The sequence below is a fragment of the Elephas maximus genome, chromosome 24 (genome assembly GCF_024166365.1).
Source record: "Elephas maximus indicus isolate mEleMax1 chromosome 24, mEleMax1 primary haplotype, whole genome shotgun sequence".
NCBI classification, from domain to species: domain Eukaryota; kingdom Metazoa; phylum Chordata; class Mammalia; order Proboscidea; family Elephantidae; genus Elephas; species Elephas maximus.
The window spans coordinates 30,797,320-30,816,038 of NC_064842.1; the positions used below are offsets into that span (position 1 = coordinate 30,797,320).

At 39.7% G+C, this 18,719-nt stretch overlaps 1 protein-coding gene across 1 annotated transcript in view; it reads right to left on the minus strand.

The window, feature by feature from the left end:
* Positions 1-4,690: 4,690 nt before the first annotated feature.
* Positions 4,691-18,719, minus strand: part of KCNK1 (potassium two pore domain channel subfamily K member 1) — a 59,087-nt gene continuing 45,058 nt past the window's right edge. Inside the window, exons 2-3 of the mRNA XM_049868308.1 lie at positions 15,879-16,274; positions 4,691-12,321 (exon numbers count right to left, since the gene is read on the minus strand). Of these exons, the coding sequence (XP_049724265.1) occupies positions 12,062-12,321; positions 15,879-16,274 (656 nt within the window). The 3' untranslated portion in view covers positions 4,691-12,061. The remainder of the gene's footprint in view (positions 12,322-15,878; positions 16,275-18,719) is intronic.

Consider the following 18,719-nt stretch of genomic DNA (forward strand, 5'->3'; position numbering starts at 1 on the left):
TTCACGGTAGCCCCCAAGAAGATAAGATACTTAGGAATAAATCTTACCAAGGATGTAAAAGACCTATACAAAGAAAACTACAAAGCTCTACTACAAGAAATTCAAAAGGACATACTTAAGTGGAAAAACATACCTTGCTCATGGATAGGAAGACTTAACATAGTAAAAATGTCTATTCTACCAAAAGCCATCTATACATTTAACGCACTTCCGATCCAAATTCCAATGTCATATTTTAAGGGGATAGAGAAACAAATCACCAATTTCATATGGAAGGGAAAGAAGCCCCGGATAAGCAAAGCACTACTGAAAAAGAAGAAGAAAGTGGGAGGCCTCACCTTACCTGACTTCAGAACCTATTATACAGCCACAGTAGTCAAAACAGCCTGGTATTGGTACAACAACAGACACATAGACCAATGGAACAGAATTGAGAACCCAGACATAGATCCATCCACGTATGAGCAGCTGATATTTGACAAAGGACCAGTGTCAATTAACTGGGGAAAAGACAGCCTTTTTAACAAATGGTGCTGGCATAACTGGATATCCATTTGCAAAAAAATGAAACAGGACCCATACCTCACACCATGCACAAAAACTAACTCCAAGTGGATCAAAGACCTAAACATAAAGACTAAAACGATAAAGATCATGGAAGAAAAAATTGGGACAACCCTAGGAGCCCTAATACAAGGTATAAACAGAATACAAAACATTACCAAAAATGATGAAGAGAAACCCGATAACTGGGAGCTCCTAAAAATCAAACACCTATGCTCATCTAAAGACTTCACCAAAAGAGTAAAAAGACCACCTACAGATTGGGAAAGAATTTTCAGCTATGACATCTCCGACCAGCGCCTGATCTCTAAAATCTACATGATTCTGTCAAAACTCAACCACAAAAAGACAAACAACCCAATCAAGAAGTGGGCAAAGGATATGAACACACATTTCTCTAAAGAAGATATTCAGGCAGCCAACAGATACATGAGAAAATGCTCTCGATCATTAGCCATTAGAGAAATGCAAATTAAAACTACGATGAGATTCCATCTCACACCAGCAAGGCTGGCATTAATCCAAAAAACACAAAATAATAAATGTTGGAGAGGCTGCGGAGAGATTGGAACTCTCATACACTGCTGGTGGGAATGTAAAATGGTACAACCACTTTGGAAATCTATCTGGCGTTATCTTAAACAGTTAGAAATAGAACTACCATACAACCCAGAAATCCCACTCCTAGGAATATACCCTAGAGATACAAGAGCCTTCATACAAACAGATATATGCACACCCATGTTTATTGCAGCTCTGTTTACAATAGCAAAAAGTTGGAAGCAACCAAGGTGTCCATCAACGGATGAATGGGTAAATAAATTGTGGTATATTCACACAATGGAATACTACGCATCGATAAAGAACAGTGACGAATCTCTGAAACATTTCATAACATGGAGGAACCTGGAAGGCATTATGCTGAGCAAAATGAGTCAGAGGCAAAAGGACAAATACTGTATAAGACCACTATTATAAGATCTTGAGAAATAGTAAACCTGAGAAGAACACATACTTTTGTGGTTACGAGGGGGGGAGGGAGGGAGGGTGGGAGAGGGTTTTTTTATTGATTAATCAGTAGATAAGAACTGCTTTAGGTGAAGGGAAAGACAACACTCAATACATGGAAGGTCAGCTCAATTGGACTGGACCAAAAGCAAAGAAGTTTCCGGGATAAAATGAATGCTTCAAAGCTCAGCGGAGCAAGCGCGGGGGTCTGGGGAACATGGTTTGCGGGGACTTCTAAGTCAATTGGCAAAATAATTCTATTATGAAATCATTCTGCATCCCACTTTGAAATGTGGCATCTGGGGTCTTAAATGCTAACAAGCAGCCATCTAAGATGCAGCAATTGGTCTCAACCCACCTGGAGCAAAGGAAAATGAAGAACACCAAGCCCACATGACAACTAAGAGCCCAAGAGACAGAAAGGGCCACATGAACAAGAGACCTACATCATCCTGAGACCAGAAGAACTAGTTGGTGCCCGGCCACAATCGATGACTGCCCTGACAGGGAGCTAAGCAGAGGACCCCTGAGGGAGCAGGAGAGCAGTGGGATGCAGACCCCAAATTCTCATAAGAAGACCAAACTTAATGGTCTGACTGAGACTGGAGGAATCCCGGCGGCCATGCTCTCCAGACCTTCTGTTGACACAGGACAGGAACCATCCCTGAAGACAACTCATCAGACATGAAAGGGACTGGTCAGCGGGTGGGAGAGAGACGCTGATGAAGAGTGAGCTAATTATATCAGGTGTACACTTGAGATTGTGTTGGCAACTCTTGTCTGGAGGGGGGATGGGAGGATAGAGAGAGAGGGAAGCCGGCAAAATTGTCAAGAAAGGAGAGACTGAAAGGGCTGACTCAAGACGGGGAGAGTAAGTGGGAGTAGGGAGTGAGATGTATGTAAACTTATATGTGACAGACTGATTGGATTTGTAAACGTTCACTTGAAGCTTAATAAAAGTTATTTTAAAAAAAAAAAAAAAAAAAGAGATAATTGCCATGTTCACTGGATAGGTGACAATTTTTCCTACTAAGTATAAACAAGTGTGGTCAAACTGTGAATGAAAGGGTGACCAAATACGTGGTATAATTACTGGAGATGCTTTTATGGGAACTGGGAGGCAATGTTCATTTAAGGCTGTTAGTGAGGGCACTGTAATTATTGCTAACATATCTTTAGACTTTTAATTTCTTTACTTCTGCCACCAAACATGATATTAAACAGTGTGCAGACACAAAATTTGAGAACTACTGGGCAGCATCTCTCCCCTTCATTTACTGTGAGTTGAGAAGCCAGATCGGTAATTTTATTAGAACGGCATGCAAAGTAAGTGTGAACAAACTTCAAGTGAAGCAAAGAGAGGCCTTATCTCTTAGTAAATGTGCTTTAGTGACAGACTGTGAAAAATACTTAAGAGCATTTTTTTTAATTGTGCTTTATGTGAAAGTTTACAGAGCAAATTAGTTTCTCATTAAAAATACACAAGTTGTTTTGTGACATTGGCTGCCAACCCTGCGATGTGTCAACATTCTCTTCGAGTTCCCAGTTTCCATTTATCTGTTTTTTTCTGTCCCTTCCTACCTTCTTGTCTCCTATGCATGAATTGAATTACGATGTCTGTTTCTCACATGTTATATTTGGCCCTATCGTATCCAATCTTTGGCTGAAGGGTGAACCTTAGGAGTGACTTCAGTACTGAGTTAAAAGTGTGTCCACGGGCCATACTCTTGGGGGTTCTCCTGTCTCTGTCAGACCACTAAGCCTGGCCTTTTTGTGTATGTGTGAATTTGAATTTTGTTCTACATTTTTCCCCCGCTCTGCCTGGATCCTGTATTGTGATCCCTGCTAGGGCAGCGGGTGGTGGTAACCAGACACCATCTAGTTGACCTAGGCTCAGTCTAGTGGAGGTTATGGTAGTTGTGGTCCATTAGTCCTTTGCACTAATCTTTCCCTTGTGTCTTTGGTCTTCTTCATTCTTCTTTGCTCCAGGTGGGATGGGACCAGTATGTGTATCTTAGATGGCCCTCATGGGCTTTTAAGACCCCAGACACTATTCACCACAGTAAGATATAGAACAATTTCTTTATAGACTATGCTATGCCATTTGATCTAGATACACCCCAAGACCATGGTCCCCCAGCCCTCAGCCCAGTAGCTTGGTCTCTCGGGGCGTTTGGATTTGTCTATGAAGCTTCTATGACTTTGCCCTGGTCAGCACACCTTTGCCCAGGTGTGCTGACTTCCCTAGTATTGTGTACTGTCTTATCCTTCACCAAAGTTGCCACTTACCTACTATCTAGCGTTTTTCCCTCCCCTCCTTTGTAGCCATCAAAGATTATTTCTTTCCATATGGAAACATTTTCCTATGTTTTTATAAGTGGTCTGATACAGTATTTGTCTTTTTGTGATTGACTTATTTCATTCAGCATAATGTCCTGCAAATTAATCCATGTTGTGAGATGTTTCCCAGATTCATCATTGTTCCTTATCGTTGCTTAGTACTCCACTGTGTGTATGTACCATAGGTTGTTTATCTATTCGTCTGGTGATGGGCATTTGTTTCCATCTTTTTGCTATTGTGAATAATGCTGCAATGAACATGGGTGTGCGTATGTCTATTCGTGTGGCAGCTGGATATAGTCCTAGGGGTAGGATTGCTGGATCTTACGGTATTTCTATTTCTAGCCTTTTAAGGAAACACCATATTGTTTTTCAAAGTGATTGTACCATTTTGCATTCCCACCAGCAGTGCATAAGAGTTTCAATCTCCCCACAGCCTCTAACATGTGTTATTTTCTGTTTTTTTGATTTATGCAGTAATGTCGGGGTGAGATGGTATCTCATTGTCATTTACTAAGGAGCATTTTTATTTACTTCTAGGCTCTTTACTGGTTCTAGAAGCCTGAGGTTGCCTGAGAGCAAATATCAGATAAGTGAGCGTTTAAGAAAATCATCATCAGCAAACAATTTCGTGTCTTACCTCACACAAAAGGCTTGTATATATTAAATTTTCATAATGTAAAATATCATAGAAAGTAATAAATGACTACAGGAGAAACTAATTAGAGACAAATTTTAAATTTTATTATTGTCAAATAAAGTAAATGGCAAATGCTTTATCATTTTAATTTTGGTAATATGTTTTTAGAAACTTTTGTTATTAAGTTTTCCAAAGAATGATCTGTTTGACCGTGTACACATTTCTGATATTACAGCCCAAAGAGGGTATCAGTACTTTCCACATATCTTCTCAGCATTGAAGGTTTTGACAAAAGGGCATCACAGGGTGAATGTTCACATGCCACAAAATCAGGAAGCTCTGCTCACTGAATTTCAAATAAGCTGTTGTTGCTAGGTGTCGTCAAGTTGGTTCCAGCTCATAGCAAACCTATGTACAACAGAATGAAACACTGCCCGGGCCTGCACCATTCTCACAATCATTGCTATGTTGCAGTCCAAAATAAACTGTAGATATTTTACTACTAGTCCCTGAGTGGTATGGTTAATGTGCTCGACTACTAACTGAAAGGTTGGAGGTTTGAGTCCACCCAGAGGTGCCTTGGAAGAAAGGCTTGGCAATTTACTTCCAAAAAGCCAGCGATTGAAAACCTTATGCAGCACAGTTCTATACTGACAGACATGGGGCCCCATGAGTCAGAATCATCTCAATGGCAACTGGTTGGGTTTTTTACCCTATGATCTTTCAGTGCATATTTTCGCCAATTTAAAATTAACCCTTATCTGAAACACATACTAGCTGTTTTTTTTTTTTTTTTTTTTTTTAAGAAATCAGTGTACTGCTGATAACTTTAAAGGGTTGAAAAGGTTTTGCATTGACTATTTCAATTACCTTAGGGTCTCTAGATTTGTAAGTATATCATTAATTTTCCAAAAGGCCCATAGGGCAAGTTTGCAGAAAGTATGAGCCTGTTTTTTAGGCGAGAAAAAAATGATCTCACAGCTTAGCAATCATTGACATTTTTCCTTAAATCACAGCAAATTCATCTGTTCAGAAAGTAACCCCTTTTTTCTTTCTCACTCTTTTTAACAAATCGCTTTTTAATATCTTGATTGTGATTCATATAGTAAGAAAAAAATCTCAGATATGGAGTCATTCAGGCCAAGCTTTCCCTGTTCCATGAATGTCTTTTGTAAGATTCTTGGAGCAGTCTTCCAACTCTTGGCCTACACTCCCTTTGACTTCTGGGAAGGTGAGAACCTCCACTCTAAGATGCTCTGTCTTTTCCTCATGGTGAGTATACCTGCTGCTTGGAGACCAACATCCCCACCAGAAACATGTCACCTTTTAGTTCACACACAGTCTTCTCCTTGAATGACAATGACTTCTGCCACTCTTCTCCCCTGAGGGCATTCCCTAGGATTATAAACTCAAGCTACAACACTCATGTCCAGCAGTTGGATCCTTTAGTTTATAGACATCACTCAGAGCCCTCTTCTCTAGAATTCACTTCCACCTCCTACTCTGCACTCCCCCACCTCCAGCTAAATGTTCCAAATGTTGGGTTTTGCATAGTTTGGCTACCCTGAGCTCTGTCTCCTCATCACCTCCCCAAAGGACACTGTTTCTGTTCTGTAGGGAAGACCCAGATGGCCACATTCCTGGCAGATACCACATGCTTCTCCATCAAGATCATAGGGCAGCAACTGCCCACTGGCCAGAGACAAAAGCAGTCCAAGCAAGAAACTCCACTTCCATTCCCCATCAGATGGAGTGGGTAGGCAGAACTTGCTCCACTTTTTGTACCTCACCCTTCACATTAACAACAACAATTTGAAGAACATTAAGGCTTAGTGCCACGACTCGCCTGTCAGTTTGTCTCACTGTGGTGGCTTGTGTGTTCCGCAGTCAAAATACGACTGGGGAAGAGCTGCCTCCTCAAAGTAGAGTTGACCTTAATGATGTGGGTGAAGTCAAGATTTTGGGCCCTTCACTTGCTGATGTAGCAAGACTCAAAATGAGAAGAAACAGCTGCAAACATCCATTAATAATTGGAACATGGAATGTACTAAGCATGAACCTAGGAAAACTGAAAATCATCAAAAATGAAATGGAATGCTTAAAGATCTATATTGTAGGCATTAGTGAGCTGAAATGGACTGGTATTGGCCATTTTGAATTGGATAATCATATGGGGTACCATGCTGGGAATGACAAATTGAAAAGGAATGGCTTCCCATTCATAGTCAAAAAGAACATTTCAAGATCTATTCTGAAGTACAAGGCTGTCAGTGATAGGATAATATCCATATGCCTACAAGGGTGACCAGTAAATATGACTATTATTCAAATTTATGCACCAACCACTAATGCCAAAGATAAAGAAATTGAAGATTTTAATCAACTTCTGTAGTCTTAAATTAATCAAATGTGCAATCCAAATTCACTGACAACTACTGGTGATTGGAATGCAAACATTGGAAATGAAGGATCAGTAGTTAGAAAATATGGCCTGTGATAGAAATGACACTGGATTGCATAACAGAATTTTGTAAGACCAATGGCTTATTCACTGAAAATACCTTTTTTCAACAACATAAATGGCGAGTATACACATGGATCTCCCTGGATGGAATACACAGGGATCAAATCAACTATATCTGTGGAAAGAGAAGATGGAGAAGCTCAAAAATCATCCATCAGAACAAGGCCGGGGGTGCCTGCATAAAAGACCATGAATTGCTCGTATGCAAGTTCAAGTTGAAGCTGAAGAAAATTAAAACAAGCCCGTGAGAGGCAAAGCACAACATTGAGTATATCCCACCTGAATTTAGAGACCATCTCAAGGATAGATTTGGCACATTTATTACTAATGACCAGAGGAGTTTTGGGATGACATCAAGGATATCATACACGAAGAAAGCAAAAGGTCATTAAAAATATGGGAAGAAAAGAAAAACCAAATGGATGTCAGAAGAGACTCTGAAACTTGCTCTTGAATGTAGAGTAGCTAAAGTGAATGAAATGATCACGTAAAAGAGGTGAATGGAAGATTTCAAAGGGCAGCTCAAGAAGACAAAGTATAATGAAATTTGCAAAGACCTCAAGTTAGAGAACCAAAAGGAAGAACAGGATCAGCATTTCTCATGCTGAGAGAACTGAAGAAAAAATTCAAGCCTCGAGTTGTAATATTGAAGGATTCTATGAGGAAAATGTTGAATGATGCAGGAAGCATCAAAAGCTGATGGAATGAATACACAGTCACTGTACCAAAAAGAATTGGCCGATGTTCATACATTTCAGGAGTTAGCATATGATCAGGAACTGATGGTACTAAAGGTAGAAGTCCAAGCTGCATTGAAGGCATTGGTGAAAAACAAGCCTCCAGGAACTGAGATAATACCAATTGAGATGTTTCAACAAACAGATGCATCCTTGGAAGTGCTCACTTTTCATGCCAAGAAATTTGGAAGACAGCTACCTGGTCAACCGGCTGGAAGAGAACCGGTTATGCCCATTCCAAAGATGCAACAGAATGTGAAAATTATTTAACTAACATCATTAATATCTCTGATGGTTGAGATTGTGTGTCAACTTGGCTGGGTCATGATTCTTAGTGTTTATATATGATCAACCCCATGATGGGATCTGCTGTGAGTAGCCAATCAGTTGAATGGGAGTTTCCTTGGGCGTGTCACCTACATTCAAATTTAAGTGGACATTCTGGTTTTTGCCCTCTCTGGATTCTGCAGCTGCCTCCTGTTTGTCTGACTTCTGGTTCTTGGAACTTGAGCTAGCAGCTTACCTGCTGATCTTGAGACTCATCGACCTTCACAGCCTGTGAGCAAGACTCCTGCTCTCTAACCTGCTGATCTTGGGTTTGCCAGCCCTCAAAGCTGTGTGAATCAGGAGAAGCCTCTATCCTGATCCATGGACTTGGGACATTCCAGCCTCTACAATCGTGTCAGTCGTTTCCTTGATATCAATGTCCCTCTCTCTATATATGTATTTATGTTTTACTGGTTTTGCTTCTCAAAAGAACACAGCTAAGACAATATCACATGCAAGTAAAATTTTGTTGAAGGTAATTAAAAAATAGTTGCAGCAGTACATCAACAGTGAACTGCCAGAAGTTCAAGCAGGATTCAGAAGAGGACATGGAATGAGGGATATCATTGCTGATGTCAGATGGATCTTGGCTAAAAGCAGACAATACCAGAAAGATGTTTACCTGTGTTTTATCAACTATGCAAAGGCATTTGACTGTGTGGATCACAACAAATTATGGATAACACTGTAAAGAAAAGGAATTCTAGAACACTTAATTGTGCTATGTGGAACCTGTACATAACCCAAGAGGCAGTCGTTTGAACCGATCAAGGGGATACTGAGTGGTTTAACATAAGAAAATATGTGTGTCAGGTTTGTATCCTTTGACCATACTTACTCAATCTGTATGCTGAGCAAATGATCCCTGAAGCTGGAGTATATGAAGAATGTGGCATTAGGATTGGAGGAAGACTCATTAATAACTTGCAATAATTAGATGACACAACCTTGCTTGCTGAAAATAAAGAGGACCTGAAACACTGATGAAGATCAAAGACTACAGCCTTCAGTATGGATTACACCTCAACATAAAGAAAACAGAAAATCCTCACAACTGACATCATGATAAACAGAGAAAATATTGAAGTTGTCAAGAATTTCATTTTACTTGGATCCATAATCAACGGCAATGGAAGCAGCAGTCAAGAAATGAAACGACATATTGCACTGGGCAAATCTACTGCAAAAAACCTCTTTAAAATGTTAAAAATCAAAGATGTCACCTGGAGGCCTAAGGTTCATCTGACCCAAGCCAATCGCCTTACATGCATGCGAAAGCTGGACAATGAATAAGGAAGGCTGAAGAATTCATGCCTTTGAATTATGGTGCTGGCAAAAATACTGAATATACCATGAACTGCTGGAAGAATGAACAAATCTGTCTTGGAAGAAGTACAGCTAGAATGCTCCTTAGAAGTGAGAATGGCAAGACTTTGTCTCATGTACATTGGACATGTTATCAGGAGGGACCAGTCCCTGGAGAAGGAAATCATGCCTGGTAAAGTAGAGGGTCAAGGAAAAACAGAAAGACCCTCAATGAGATAGATTGACCCAGTGGCCATAACAATGGGCTCAAGCAAAGCAACAATTATGAGGGCGGCACAGGACCTGGCAGTGCTTCATTCTGTTGTACAAAGGGTCACTATGAGCAGGAACTGATTTGAGCGCATCTAAGAACAACAAGGTTTAGTGTATACAGAATCAGAAAAAGTTTTAAAGTGAAGTACCATACTGTAATTAATGACATCCTGATTCAGAATTTTTCCTTTACACTCTTCTTTATTTTCCAGTTTTGAAGGGGTGGTTCAGTGATGGTTTGAACGTTGCTAAGATGCTCAACAGGTTTATTGGAACTTTCAGACTCAGAGATACTAGGAAGAAAGGCCTGGAGATCTACTTTGGAATATCAGTCAATGAAAACCCTATGCATCACAATAGTCCAATCCTGTTGTACATGGGGTTGCCATGAGTTGAGAGCCAGCTCGATAGCAGCTGACAAAAGCTCTTATATTAACAGTTATGGCAAACCAGTCACCCCCTGCACTGAATAAAATATAACGACACTCTTCAAGTGTGACCCACTGTTTCTCTGGTTTACATCCTCCATTACCTCAGGCCTCTATGCTGTAGGAAGCAGAGCCATCACCGTGAACTTCCCACATACAACCATGGCAATGAAGCATGTCTTATTCTGTGAATCCATTCCTGAGGTTATTATCTACCTGCCCAGGACACACTGAATAAGGAATGAAGTGTCAGGAAAGGAAATGTACCTGGGGGGCTGCCCAACCCAAGTTCAGGAAAAGCATACCAACATGTTCGGACTTAGAAGGATCTGCTGGTGACTCGGTGTTCACCAGCAAAGGAGCTACGTAGGCCACAGGGAACTGCACAATCAATGTAATTCCTTCTTCTTGCTGTGAACTGCTGTTGAATAGCCCCTGACTCGTGGTGACCCCATGGGTGGTGGTAGATGCCCACTGGCCAGGCATCCTACGGTTTTGCTGCTATGTGACAAGATATGATTTTATATAAGAAGGGCCTACTGTAGTCAGGGGATACAATGGTCAAAGGATAACACAGCAGGGAGCAGGACAGGGCTGGTATGCCACATAATGCAAAAGGTCCTTCAGTCAGAAAGAGAACAAGGTTACCGAGTGAGCTGCCTAACGTGGGAGCATTCCATCCCGTAAATGGAGTGCCCAGCAGGCATGGCTCATTGGCAGGGCACTGATTTTCAGGAACACTTCAAGCACCACCTCTTGGGCAGCTAACTATGGGAGATGAAGCTCTCAGCAGTAGTTATCCCCCAGTATCTTTCTCATTTTCCCCTCTAAAATTATTGTTTCTTGTGAACATCATTTCCATGCTGCCTTTATAGATCCCGAAGGAGTGCACACATCACCTACAAGGAAGGAAACTTTTCTTGATAAAGCATAGGATTGCAAGCAGCTTTGATTTTTGTTTATTTTAGCTTACAAATTAAGTTTTCAAATTAATTTGACATAATCTGTTCATGTGGGGCTTTTTTTACGGTAAAGTTCTGTGCTTTAATACTAGTTGGCTATAAAAATCACAAAACCCTTTCAAAACAAGTTATTAATCATTATACAAATCGCATTCTTCATTACTTGTGCACCTCCAAAGAAATGTTCACAAATGATTCAGGCATGTTTTACTATTTCAAGAGGGTAGAAACATTTATTGTTGTAGAATGCTGTAGTTATTCACTCCTAAGGATATTATGCCCCTTATTTTATTGCAGGAAATCTGGATTTCTTTAGTATAAAGAGAAATCAAAATAATATATATCTAATACCTTGGGTTAAGAAGTACACTGGGATCTGGTGACCTAAAACCTATGTACAGGATATAAACATATTTATACTTCATATGTACATATTGAATGGTTATCTATTCATTATAAATAGTAGGTTATAACTTAGATTCTACAAAAATAATCACTTTGTATAGGTACATGCAAACCATACACATACTTATTTATAAAACACATCTCTATGCCTTTTTTGCTTTTAAATATAAATTTTGCTATTTAGTCAATAGCTAAATGATTTCAATGCAAACCCTAAGTTCCCCCACTTAAAAGTATAAAACCTGCTTCTATCCATAGCTGAACTGCTTCCAGTATTCTTTGCCTATAATAACGTCTAGGTCATTTTGTCACATATGAATGATAGGTACATATCCTGTTTCCTCAGATATTAGATATCCCTCCCTCCAGAGTAAAAGCTGTTTTTGTTCTGTTTTGTTTGCTTCTTTTTTTTTTTTAAATACTGCAAACAGTATTTATTAAAATAGCATCATCGTGGCTTTTACATTCTCATAAAAAGGAAGAAAATGAAGCCTACCGCTGACTGCCCTGACACTGGTGCTCTAAGACCAGGTAGCAAAGCCCTACGTTTAGTTGTTTGCAGAGCCATCTGAGTGGGCGGAAAGCTGAGTGGCCACAAAGGGCTCGTTCTGCTTCTGATCATCTTTCAGGCCAGCTGCTTGGTCTGAGATGGAGGAGAAGGAGAGCTGGTCGTGCTCCAAAATGTGCATTTGGTCCTCGCCCTTGAACTTCTTCACATAGAACAGCTTTCTGAATTTTTTCAGCTCGCGGAGTTCACAGAAAGTTTCCAGAACCACCAGCATGGCAATCAGGCCAAGTATCAGGTAACCTGTGTGAGAAACACAACAGGGTCTCAGCGTGACCTCATCATGGACAAATCACATCACAAGTGACTCTTCCCCTCTCCCTCCTCATACAGAAAAATCTATTGATGAATAAATACATTGCCAGCTTTCTGATATCAACAAATGTTCCCAAACCCATGGATCGAAGTGAACCACCCTGACATACAACAGAGGATAACATAACCTCCTATGAGCTGGGATTACTGAGAACTGCAGGATGCAATTTTGAGGAAAAAAATAATAGCTGGGGCTGATGAGGTACTGTTAAAGACATATACTACTGCACTTACTCAAATGCAATGCAATGACCTTTTTTAGTAATGATTTCTTTAAAAAAAAAAATTATTGTTTTGCTGTTGTTGAAAACATACACAGAAAATACAGCAATTTAGCAATTTCTACATGTACTATTCCGTGATCTTGATTACACTTTTCAAGTTGTGCAAGCACTCACCCTTCTTTTCTGAGTTGTTCCTCCCCCATTAACATCAACTCACTGCCCCCTAAGCTTCCTATCTAACCTTTTGAATTGACTGACTTGATAGCAACTGGTACTCAGAACAAAGCTTGGCAATTTTTTAAGACACTAAACGCTTTTATCATTATTTTTACTTTAGATTAAGAAGTTTAGTAATAGAAATTACAGTTCAAGCTAAATGACAATTCCTTTAAGAACTGACATAGAAATTAAATAGGTCTTTGTGTTGCTGAAATTAAATAGGACTGTTGACACTTCCACCTAAATCCAGCAGCAAACGTAAGGTCTTCATTACGTGACAGTCACTTTCTGGGCACATGAACCATTCACGGTGGTAACCGAAGAGCTCTGCCAGCTTCCTACTCTTTAAGATAAACAATAACTGTTGAATCATGGCTATTCCTTGGAATTTGTTGTGGGGTAATGGTAATTTTATGTTAGTTCCAACATTTTAAAAATTATTTACCAGAAGAAAATTAAAAAAAACATGGAAAGGAAGAAAACAAAGTGAAAATGAAAACTCCAAGAATAAACGAAGTCCCAGTGTCATGTTCCCAGCAGTAAAATGTTTGAGGAAGAGCTCAGAAAGCCCTTGAACTAGGAAAGCTAGAATTGGCAACATAATGAGAATAAAGAAGCTGATTATCTCAAGAAAGCAAAGTGACACAGTTCTAGTATCCTTAGGATTTGGCTACTAGGTTTTGGTAATAATACAATGCAGTATGCTATCTCTTATTTTAGAAACAACAGTGACATTGTTAGTCAGGCTCATCAATAAATCCCCTCATTTTCCTTTACCTAGTCAAGTTCATAACTGCTCATGAAAATATACCTATGGAATTTTAGGCAAAAACTGTAGGATTTTATTCTACCTACAAATTAGTATGGAAACCCTGGTGGCGTAGTGGTTAAGTGCTACAGCTGCTAACCAAAAGACCAGCAGTTCAAATCCACCAGGCACTCCCTGGAAACTCTATGGGGCAGTTCAGCTCTGACCTATAGGGTCGCTATGAGTCGGAATCGACTCGACGGCAACGGGTTTTTTGGGTTTTGGAACATTCAATTGTTAGATACTTGAGTTAACACTCAAAGCACAAATGAACTTTATGTAAATTGCCTCAGAAGATGACTACATTGTAACAAGTGATAAAATATTACTCAAGGATTTATTATTCTATGAAAAACTTAGGAAGTTAAACTGCTGGGCAGATTTATGAGAAGAGAATTGACACAAGAGAAAAGTACAGCTAGCAAGCATATTTACTGGAAATGTTCAACTTCCCTAAGTCATTAAAAAATTAAAATAAGGAGGTAACATTTTATCTATTACATGAAAAGAAAACTAAGATAATGTTTATTTTGGCATCAGAGTCACAAAAAATATCTATAATGCTATTGGCCAACACCACCACAGGAATGCTGAAACAGTCACACCCATATAATGCAAGTGGCAATGCTCACAATTTTCGCCATCTGGAAAGCACCGTGTCAGTATTTCCTGTGTGTCATAAAAGGGTGTGTTCACTTTGGGCCAGCAATCCCTTTTCTTGCAAAAATATCTAAGTAGGAAAAATGTAACCATAGAAATAGAAATAACTACAGGGTTATTTATAATATCCTGAAATTGGAGGCAGCCTATATATTCAACAACAGAGGCAGGGTTAGATTATGGTATAGCCATTTGAGGAGATAGTATATGGACATTAAAATGATTACAATGATAATTACAGCAACTAGAGAAAATATGAAATCATCCTTGCAACCATGAGGCAAATATTTACTGAATGTGTAGTATTGTAGCCCAGGCACTGTACAAAGCATTAGGGATTTATGAAGTCTTTGCTTGGGGTGAGCCCACAGTTTAACAGAAATATTAAAATACGTAGAGTTCAACTGAGCATTCTGTGGGGTGAAGATTGCAAGGCAGGGCCAGACAGAACATCTGACTGTCTGGGGTGTCTGCTTGGCCTCTGAGAAGAAACAACATGAGCTGAGTCTTGGAAAATTCTTGACAGGGCAGAAACAAAAACTGTATGGACATTATAACCATGATTCTATGGACCTACAAGAGGTTAGAAAAGGGACACGCACAAATAAGTTTCTTAAAAATGAATTGCTGTTCTAAGCTTTCCATGACATTAAACTTAAAACAAAAAATGTTTAAAAATTAGAAATCACTGATCCTCTAAATTTTAATGCCTACTTTCCACATACAAAATTCCAAAAACAGTTAACATATTCTAGCTTCTCCAAAAAGAACGAGATGGACAAATGAGATAAGCAAGCGTTTTAAGATTTTCTTGGCAAATTAAAGAACACGATTGGTAGTAGCAGGCTAGCTATATCCTAGTTCTAGTTTTCTTGAGCTTAAAATACTTAGAGTAACTTTTTTTTTTTTTTATTAAAAGTTGGTAATCAAATACCTTCTGTGTTTTTTTTTTACATTAATTTATAATGCCTCTTACATTGTCAGTTAGAAATCAATAAATAATTTTGAGGTGCCTGGAAAAAAAACTCCATAATGATAAGATTTTTGCATGAAGAGTTTGAAGAGAATCATGATGAAATGAAATAGTTATGGGAAGGGGGTAAAAACTGAAAACTTATCAATGAACGTATTCAACTGCTAACTGAAGGGCTGGAGGTTTGAGTCTACTCAAGACACCTCAAAATAAAGGCCTGGCCATCTACTGTATTCTTATGCAAACAGCACACCTTCTACATTTGCCAACTTCACCCTCACCCCAAGAGGTATTTCTGTAAGCTAAGCCAATTTTTTTTCACATGTTGCACAGTTGTGGGGGGGGAGGCTTGATTGGCAAACAAACATAAAAGGTATGTGTTATTTGCGTAAAATATGGTACTTCTGAAAAATCAACCATCGAAAACCCTAAGGAGCACAGTTCTAGTCTGACACACATGGGATTGCCATGGCAACTGGTTTTTAATCAAAGAAAAGCCAGTCAGGGTGTTCATGAATGATTATTTATTAGCAGGCGAGACAGAGCTTGGAATGGCAAAACTGAGACAAAAGGGGCAGAGCTGGTGACCCTGGATACTCACATGTGATTCCAAACTTATAGATTGCTCTGAACCTTTGATTGTCGCCTTCTCCAGGAACATAATCTCCTAGGCCAATGGTGCTCAGTGAAATAAAACAAAAATAAAAGGATTCAAGGAAGTTCCAGTTATTCTCCAGGAAGGAGAATACGGCTGCAGGGATGAAGAAGAACAAGGACACGGTGACAAACCCGAGGAGAACTGCGTGCACAAGGGACACGGTGTGCTTGGAGAAGCCCCAGCGGGTATGGAAGTAGAAGACGGGCCTGTGGGTGACGTAGAGGGTGATGCGCTGGACCACCGCCGTCAGGAACAGGAGGGTGAAAGGGATGCCGATGACAGAGTACAGGAGGCAGAAGGCCTTACCCCCATCTGACAAGGGCACGGTGTGGCCATAACCTACAGGGAGAAAATAGCAACTGAGGTGACAAGGAAAAGAAAACAAATTTTTAAATGGCATCATGTCCACCATCTGCCCCCACTTCCCCCAAACTGAGAAGAGTGAGACTTCATATGTAGACACTTTAAAGACTCCAGTATAATTGTCATGCCAGCAAAATTCCATCATGGATGCCGTACATGGGGGAAGTCCACACTCGATAGAAACTTACCAGCTCTTTCCAACACATCAGATATGGTCTTGGAATCATTGCCAGGCTGAAATAAAGCTCAGTGTGTGCTAAGGAGCTAAGGTCTACAGCAATCAGAGACCATGTGTAAAAACTTCACACAGGACACCAACTTCACTCCGATGGACTGCCCTCCCTCCCCTCCCCCAAGATCCTTTTAGTATCCAAACACCAGCTACAGTTTACCACAAATCATATTACTCATACAGTGTTCTCACAGGAGTGACTGGCAAATAAGGGTGTGTGCACAGAGTCGAGCTGAGAGGGCACGGCAAGAGGGCGGGCCAGAGTCAACCAAGATATACTGTAGGTACACAGACAAGAGGAAAGAACATGAAGACTAAAGCACACCAGGTCACGCAGTGAACTCTGCTTTTAAAATATTTTCCTCGATTACCTGGTTAAATGAAACATTCAGAAACCTTAACATATTTTTCTCCTTGTAATTTCTGTATGTTCAAAGAGGACATAAATTTCACAAAACAAGCATTTAAAAAAAATACATTAGGACCAGTGGCCAAACATATTATCTGTTTTGCTTTCCACTAGGTTTAAAAAAAAAAAAAAAAACTAGGTTTAAAAAGCCACTCTCAAATCAAGCCATGCCAAGACTCTTCATCCAACAGAAGCCAGCTGAGTGTGAGCCTGGATGAACGATTTTTAAAATTCCAGGCGTGCTTCATTCTGAAGGGGCCAATGTCTGAACAAGTCAGTTCAGGAAAAAGCCAACTAAATGAATTGTTTTGAAATTGGATTCTGAAAACACTTCATACATGCAATTAAAATTGGAAGGTGGTTTCAAAATCAGACCTATAAAATATGCCCTACTTAAAAATAAACTCTCTACTTTATCTGTAGTTATTAAAATTCTGGGGCACAGCCTCAACATAACCAAGTCAGTGCTCTTAATCCATTGTCCCAGACTGTACAGAGTTTATGAACAAGCTACAGGATTCCCCCAAATACTCTGAAATTATATGCAAAATTGTACATTCACTATATGCATTTTTCTGTAGAGAGATTCCAGAGCTTAGGTTCTCAAAAGGGGTACATGTCTCAAAATGGTTAAGGGCCACTGTCTTGAGCTTAAGTCTATGAGTCCATCTGGTTGTTCCTCCCCGCTCTCCAACTGCTCCTGGAATACTGTAGCCAAGTTTGGGCATGGTATTTACAGAGGGAAAAGGGCACACTGGAGTAACCAGAGCACAACATGGAGGATGGTGAAATGGTGCCAAATAATGTACAAGAAACGCAAGGAAGCGGAAATCATTGAACGCTTAGTTTTAACGAAAAATGTGAAAAAGGAATGAGACTTGCTGAGTAAGGTGGCCCATTTCTAAAAAAGCTGGGGCCAATGGGAGTTACTTTTTAGCTAGGTATTTGGGAAGGAGGTTCTGATGATGAGAGCTATCTGAATATAGAATCTGAAAATGAAAACTTATTTAAGCATAAAAAGGCAATTAGATTCCGACCTGGAACACAATAGGTGGTCCCAGATAGAATATGGGAGAAAATGTAGAACAAAACTCGAATTCCTAAAAAGGCTTACTGGGCCAGTAAAGAGTAGAGGAATTCCTGAGACTATCACCCTGGGATACCCTTTAAACATGGAACTAAAATCACGACCAGTAGTCATCTATCAGCCAAGAGACAGAATGGCTCATAAAATAAGTATCACTCACGAGTACCGTGCTTCTCCAAATGAGACCTAAAGGTCAATATTTACCTTAGACCAAAGATGAGAAGGTAAGAGGGGGTTAAGGGAAGCTAGATTAATGGGAAACAGAACAACTAGAATGGAAACAATGAGAATGCTGACACACTGAGAAAAATGTAACCAATGCAACTGAACAATATGTACAGAAATTGCTAAATAAGAACCTAATTTGCTATGTAAACTTTTACCAAAAACATAAAAAAAATTTTTTTTGAAAAAAGGCAATTAGAAATGGATTTGCAAATTTAATTATAACTAACCTCCTGAGATCATGCTCATAGGACTAAAAGGTCGACAGTTATGTCGATGAGACAAGACTCAATCTACAAGATTAGGATGTGTTTCAAGCCAATCTCTTTGGAGATATAAAAGAGAGACACGAGCAGAGAGGCATGGGGACCTCATACCACCAAGAAAGCACTGCCAGGAGCAGAGCCCATCCTTTGGACTTGAGGTTCCTGCATAGTGAAGCTCCTAGATCAAGGTAAGATTGATGAC